Here is a 7,473-nt window from a genome sequence, read left to right on the forward strand (position 1 = left end):
TTAAAGAGCCAAAGTGTATGTGTCTGATATCAAGGTGGTGAAGGAGATTGCGGTGGCATCACGTGACGTCAGCGTTGAAGACTCCCTGTACGAGACGGTCAAGGAGCTCAAAGACCCCCCCGCTCAACTCGGCCTCCCCAACGGTACCATCGAGCTGAGCCCCGAGGTTCCTCCCCATCATCCCACTGCCCTTCTCAACGGTCACCTCAGCCCCTGCACACCCGAGCGGGGGCCCCTGTGCGAAGGTGTGGAGTACGCCTCCGTCGACCTGAATAAGAAGAGTCGTCACAGCGCCGACATGGAGGCCAAAAGGCGCTCTGATAACGCCGGTGTTCCCTCCCACAAGCCTCTGGAGGAACCAGAGGAGGACCGACCTCCGCCGGTACCAGAGAAGGTTCTGGATGAAAATGACAACCAGCCAGTGGTAACGAATGGGCTGGCCGGTCCTGGACTGCACAATGGAGAGGTGAGAATGGTGTGTGTGCGCGTGTGCTTCTTAAACTAATTTAAGAACCTGAACACTAATTTAAAATGCAATGGGAAATACTTTTTTATCTAACAAAACGTAAGAATTTGAATTATTTATTTATCTGTGAAATAACAGATTAATGTACTGTGTTTTAAATGTAGACACCATGATCACTGCGATCAATGCTCAACAGACACAAACCCAGTTGGCAGCAGGTCACTAAAACATCCAGCAGCGAGAAGCCTGAACCTCCTTCACAATAAAATGTTTGCAAACAGTAGCGTGAGCTAAGTGATTAGCTGTCTAGGTAGCTAATGGTAAAACAATCCATATTTTTTAAAAAAGGACTCATTTATGGCAAATCTCATTTATATAAATGCCATTCATAATATTTGAATAAAGTCATCAGTTATGAGGTTTCAATGAGTCATGCTCTTTAACCCCAGTCACAGTAGTGAGAGCAGTGAGGTGGACATAAACACACCAAGCAACGGCAAATTACGTCACAAAACCACAAAACAACTAATCCAATATAAACTACGTCTTCTACTACAACACTGTGTCGCCACCACAATTATCATCTGCTAAATTGCGTGCTCCGTGTTGCTTTAGGGCGAGTGACAGAGAGAGGAAATGTTGGAGCAGTGAAGGGAGAAGAAATGAATGAAAATGGGAGCCGGAGTGGGAAGAGCAGCCGAGAGTAATAGACAAAATAGAGATGGTGACAGAGAGATGATGGGAAATAAACTAAAAAAGCTGAGAAGGACCTCGAGGCATAAAGGGTGAGAGAGAAATCGAGACAAGAGTGAGAGGCAGTGAGATAGAGAGAAATAAAGCAAAAAACCCAGCGGCATACAAATGAAGCCATCTGTAGCCGAGAGAAGACGATGAAGAGGAAACCGTCTTGTAGACAGGAAAAGAGGTGAGAGACAGAGGTATAAAAGAAAAGGGAGTGAAGAAGAGTCAAAAGAAAAGAAGTGGGGCGGTACCGAACAGAGCAGAGCTGCTGCTCTCAGCATGCTGCCCTCCACATGCCGAGATCCATCAGAGCAACCAACGCACACACTAACACACTCTCACAGCTCAGAAAGAATTGCATCAGACTCTTCCTCTCTTAAGGTGTGTTTACATTCGCTCTCCTCCTCCCTCCCCTTCTCCTATTTTAAAGGAAAATTATGGGTGGCAGTGATGTTTGGTCTGCCAGTCAAGTATCACACCATTGGATGGATTGCTGTAAAGTTTGGTGCGGATACTCATGGTGCACAGAGGACACATCTTCATGGCTTTATTGATCCCCTGACTTGAATTTTGTATTAGTGAAATGTGTCTCATTAACTATTGGAGGTAGTGCCTTGATTTTTTGTACACATGTCCTCCTCAACACGTTGGTATGCTGTGGTTCGCATTGAGCGGGGGCCTCAGTGCAGCCTCACAGAGCCTCAACCGACTGGCCTCCGAGTTCAACTTTGACCTACTGCACTGGATGTAGTGCAATGAGGATTTAGTACCAACAGTTTAGATGGTGCTCTCATTTCTAGTTCTATCTTCAAATGAAGTGGTTTAGATAATCTGGTGATGACTTGTTTACAACCGGCCCGGCTGTCTGGACTCTTCTTTCTTATTCCCATTCCGGACGAGAGACCAGAACTATCCTTAAAGATATTTGATGTACTTAGTTCTCTTTTCCTCTATTCATCCCCTCCCCCTCGCTTATTTCTCTTCTTCTTTGAGTCACATCTCTGTTCTCTCTCCTTGTTCTCTGCTGTTGTAGCCAATTAATTAATCACTGCTGCTCAATTGGACAGCCGGCGAGTGAACCCTCCTCTGACCCCCGAATCTATGGTTTGATATACTAAGCTGTCGTGTATATATACCGAAAATGTACTCATTTATAGATGCACCCACATGCACCTCGTTGGCATGTCCAGTCAGCATTAATTCAGTTATTTCTCCCCATCCCTGCACATTACACACACAACAGACTATACGAGATGTGTGTGTGTTTACATATATTTTGCTCCACACAGACTCCCTGGGGCTGATTTAAGGTTAACCCTGAATGTTCCCGGCTCCCTGTGGTTTACACCCGTGCAGGACCAGGAGCCGTCGGTGATTTGTCTTGTCAGACCAAGTGTGTGTGTTGTGCACGTGTATGTGTGTCTGAGACGAGTGGCCAGCCAGCTGGCCACTATCACTATGACAGTCTGGCTTTATGATGGATGATATGCGCTATAGAAACTCTCTCTCTATCTCTGTCTCTCACTCACACACACACACACACACACACACACACACACACACAGAAACGCTGGGGTGCCTTGCATGACAATGTCTGAGAGGAATCCCCTAAGGTAGCAGCTTGGTAAATGCTGCTCAAGTAACCAGAGGCGTAATATACACACACTATTATATACACGGACCAACATTCACTACAAACACACACCCACTCTTCTATTTGTGACCTTTCATTCACTGCCTCGCTGATCCCGTGCATTTATTGAACCGCCATAAACAGCAGAAACACTTGTTTGGAATCGTTTGCGTGCGTGTCGCCGGTGGGCTTTTAATGTGAGGTGCAGGAAATTAATTTGACCCGGCCAGTAGACTGCGGGGATTTACGCTGGGGACACGGTCCAGGTAAACTGCCGTAGTCAGCACCATTGAGCTGGGAATCACTACTGTTCGTTAGAGGATTTTGAGTATGGAATATGTGTGTGTTACGTGTGATAAAGGTCATAATGGGAGTTGGTGTTAATGCAGTTTATATATACTATGTCAGCAGTTTGGTTGGAGTTGCTTGTGCACTTGAATGAGCCAAACAGGGATTTACAGATAATCTGAGTTGATGTACTCAGATCACGTCAGCATGATTGACACATTGACACACGAGTCGTCCATCTTCTGAGGCCACTGTAATCAGCTTACTGTCATTCTTGCATGTCCTGTATGTCATTGTGTCTCCTACACATAAACACATTACTATAATCGGGTTTTATTGTAACGCGTCTCAATGACATGACGACAAACACCCATCCACACGCTGTTATAGGTCTTTATGTTAGTTTAATATGCATTAAATACAGTTTTAAGACTCAACTTAATGTCCATATGCATAAAACTGATGTTAAATAAAGTGTTTATTGCCGACTTTATGACTAAGTGGCAATCCCACTTTTGCCAAGAATATGGAGGCTGCAAATTAGATGAACAAATATTGTGAGACGCACTCATAGGTGCAGCGAGTGGGTCAAGTCACCTCCGCAGACTCCTCCGGGGGCACTCTGCCTAATTTGGCTGTGTTGCAGAGTGTGTGTGTGTGTGTGTGTGTGTGTGTGTGTGTGTGCATCGAATCTATAAAGTGAATCACGTCTCCAGTCATGTGTTATATATAAAGCAATGATATTGATTCAGGCCTTTTGAGAAAACGCCAGAGAAACGTGTCTGCACGAAGATACAACGGCACATAGCTGGAGCGGACATTTTGATGGATGATCGTTGTTTATATATTCAGTACATAAGAGCATAGCTTATGTGAAGATGTGCCCTTGACAAGCACCGAGTACTATGCCTCAACAAATGGACAGCGATCCCTTTTTTTTCAAAAGCATTAGCATTAACCTTGGTACATCTGGCTGAGGACTCCGTAAGTCAGGATTTATTCCTTTCATTGAGCCAGAAAGACAACACGAAAAGCAATGTTTTCCTCTTGTGTGTAAAAAAACATGTAACATTTACCTGATGGGAACTATTTAGTCAACGCTGGCAGAGATATTGAGGTTCTTGTTAGACTCCCGGGGTGTTTGGTGCTGTTGTCAGATGTGCTTTGGTGATTAAGTGCACCGAGACTGGGCACAACAACATCACACACGCTGTCACTGAATATTGACTTTTACTCAATAATTTTCTTAATGAATGGGTGGTTATATACACCAGTAGTCTCATATGTATCACAGCAGAAGCGGCAGATGCAGAGATAGTTTCTCTCCCACTGATGGGGATAGATTAGAAGTTCACTTTATTGATCGGTTACTAAGCGCTTTCGGTTACTAAGATTCTCTGCTGGTGTTTATGTTTTGGAAAACTTTTCAATAGTTTGTTTTAGTAATCCAGATGAATGAGAACTGCAACTTTTTCTCAATTGCATTCCCTCAACGTTGTTTGGAACAACTCTATTGCTACATTAGGTTTCAGTATTACAGCTCGATGCTTTTGATTGTAAGAGAAACTCTTTAAACGCTACAAATTACTTATTTATTTTTACAACAGGAACATACCACCAACATCTTAAATACAAATGTGGGACAAGCCCTCAATTGTTCCCAACAGCCACGTTCAGGAGTAAACCTCCTCTTTATAGTTTTAAGCGTCAGATTTGGCCCTCAGCCTTTTCCTACACTACGAACCATATCTAAATCTATCTTTTTCTTCTTTTCTCCTCCAGTTACACTCCCCTCTGTCTCCTGCACCCGGGTTCGACAACCACATTCTGTCAGACAATGAGGTAAGTGTGTGTTAAACTCCCTTATTCCCCAAACTGCTGTCTCCTCTTGAGAGACGGCAGCGTGTTACTCTGTGAATGCCAATGCTCCGAGCACTGAAAAGAAACAAAAAGAGGTTGAAACTGGTAAAAGAGTAATACAACATCAGACAATACGCAAAGAGGGTAAAAGCGAGCGCGGGACTCGTGGTACAAATTCATCAGAGACTGTTTTTAGACAACTTAATTTTTTTTTAAAAAAGGACAAATCACAGGTGTTTCTTCTCTGTCCTTCAGTCAGCAGTGTACTCTACAGTCAACAAGACAAACGGTGATGATGCTGAGAACGAGGAAGACACAGAGCCCGACTACAGCAGCATCGCAGAGCTCAAAGGTCTCGTCACGGCCTCTTCCTCCTGTGACCTCTACGCCACTGTCCGGGATATCTTTGACCAACCCGACGAGTCCCAGCCGGGGGAAGACCCCGTCTTGGACCGCACAGATCACGGCTACGAAACTATCCGCATCCCAAAGACTAGTAGCTCGGATGATAACCACAGGGCCGGGCCAGGAGCGGAGGGATCAGATGCCGCCACGGCGGAGCCTGACTACGAGAGTGTTGGAGAGTTAGGTCTGGGCCGGGAAACGTCCCGCCTCTGAGTTTGTCGCCTCACCGTCTTCATGCATGGTGCCGGGGGAGGAGCCTCCTCTCTGACATCACTGCAGTGCTAGTAAGCATGCTTTTGGTGCATGACTTGGGGGGGGGGGGGGGGGCAGAAAAAGGCTCGCCACAGCATTCATCATCAATGCATGAGTGACCTCTTTACAGCTTGGGTACGGTTTATCATAACTGATTTTTTTATTTATCAACCACGATGAATATCATTGGTACTGGTCGGCCTGATAGAAAATGAAATGTAGTACCTCAGTCATTGGGCATTAATCATGTGGATGAGTGCACTTTGGATCATCATTAAATTAAATAATTTAACAACACTCGATTGTGGAAAAAGATAGAAATAAATTCAAATAAAATAAATCTCCAATCACAAGCAGCATTTTAACCGTTTGCTGAGGACACGATCAGTGTCCGTGAGATTTTAAAAAAACAGAATTCTGTGCCATATATGTAACTCATGCACTTACTGTACTTATGAAGGAAACATTGTTTGTATGCCATATCTGCAGCTGCTAGTGTCTTTCTGGCTTCTTCTAGGTGACTCAGTGTCATGTTTTATTGAGGTGTCAAATGGTGTATTTCTAGCTATTCTTTGTCAGGTTCAGCAGCACCTCCACTGTGCTTCCTGTGCTTGCAGTTCATGTGAATGGGTTAGCGGCACGGAGAGCAAAAGCCAGTCTTATCTGTGACCTAATATTTAGTTGAAACAATTTGTTAGATTACGCCACCAAATAGAAAGGAAGACTTTTTGACTGCGACATACATTCTCTGCGATCGAGAGCCAAGTGGAGGAAGGCGGCTTCACACTTGAGGTTTTCACATTTTGAAAGCATTTTTATACGTTTTACAGTCCATGTCAACATTGTTTGTGACATTTTTATTTATTTTAAGAGGCATATTGTTAATGTAATGTAATTGTGAAATATTACAGAGTATGTCTCTCAGAGAAAAAGTGAATAAGGTTTTCTAGAAGTTTTTAGCAATTTTATTTAGATACTAAATGAACGCGAGTTGTGTGGTGATGACAGATATAAAGGTACGCTTTCCACTGACTTTAAAAAAAAAAAAAATGATGTGAACATATTTTCTTTTTTTGTCATTTTGCACAGGAGTCACATTCAAATGATGTGTAATGCGATAAAGTGACATTACAAACTTGCATTACTAATACAAACCTATTGACCAACTGTATTTGTTGGTTGTCATGTTCTTTTGAGCCTACTCTTGGTACAGTATGCTGCTTTCAGTTGGTGTCCCGGATGATTTTTAAGCACAAGGTTTAATATCATGGTACTGCATTTATATACAGCTTCATAAAAGCATGTATCCAGCTATAGCTCTGCACAATTTGAATATTTTATGCTTTTTAACTTACTAGTAGCACTATGAGCGATCCATATCTGTCTGTTTGTAGCTTGTACTGACGACATGCCAACTAAGGCTTGTATATACTTTGAGCACTATTTTAACCAGCTTTTACTCGCTGAATGTTTTATGTAAGCTTTTACTTATTTGTACAATGTCCAGAGTGGTATACTTTTAAAATGAGTCTTTTAATAGCACTGATGCATATTTGCCTTGTTTTAAGGAAAACATGCTGTCCAATGGCTTTTTTATTATTATTATTGTAACTCAAAGTTGTCAAATAGCCTTTGAGTAGTAACCAATCAAATGTCACAAATACGGTACAATGTTTTGATACATGTATTTTAAGAGACATGGAGTCTGGTACTTTTTTTTCTTTTTCTTTGACTGTGTTAATGTGTCAATACTGTTGTTTGATGTTTGTTTTCAAATTCAACAGGGCCAATGCTTTTTGCTGTAAATATATACTTTACTGCTCCAGTA

At 42.8% G+C, this 7,473-nt stretch overlaps 1 protein-coding gene across 3 annotated transcripts in view; it reads left to right on the plus strand.

Moving 5' to 3' along the window:
* Window positions 1-7,473, plus strand: part of pag1 (phosphoprotein membrane anchor with glycosphingolipid microdomains 1) — a 41,165-nt gene extending 33,692 nt beyond the window's left edge. For all 3 annotated transcript variants that reach the window (XM_034544712.1, XM_034544715.1, XM_034544714.1), the window contains exons 7-9: window positions 35-466; window positions 4,911-4,970; window positions 5,244-7,473. In XM_034544712.1, the coding sequence (XP_034400603.1) occupies window positions 35-466; window positions 4,911-4,970; window positions 5,244-5,606 (855 nt within the window). In that variant the 3' untranslated portion in view covers window positions 5,607-7,473. The remainder of the gene's footprint in view (window positions 1-34; window positions 467-4,910; window positions 4,971-5,243) is intronic.

The sequence above is a fragment of the Cyclopterus lumpus genome, chromosome 11, assembly GCF_009769545.1.
Source record: "Cyclopterus lumpus isolate fCycLum1 chromosome 11, fCycLum1.pri, whole genome shotgun sequence".
NCBI classification, from domain to species: Eukaryota; Metazoa; Chordata; class Actinopteri; order Perciformes; family Cyclopteridae; genus Cyclopterus; species Cyclopterus lumpus.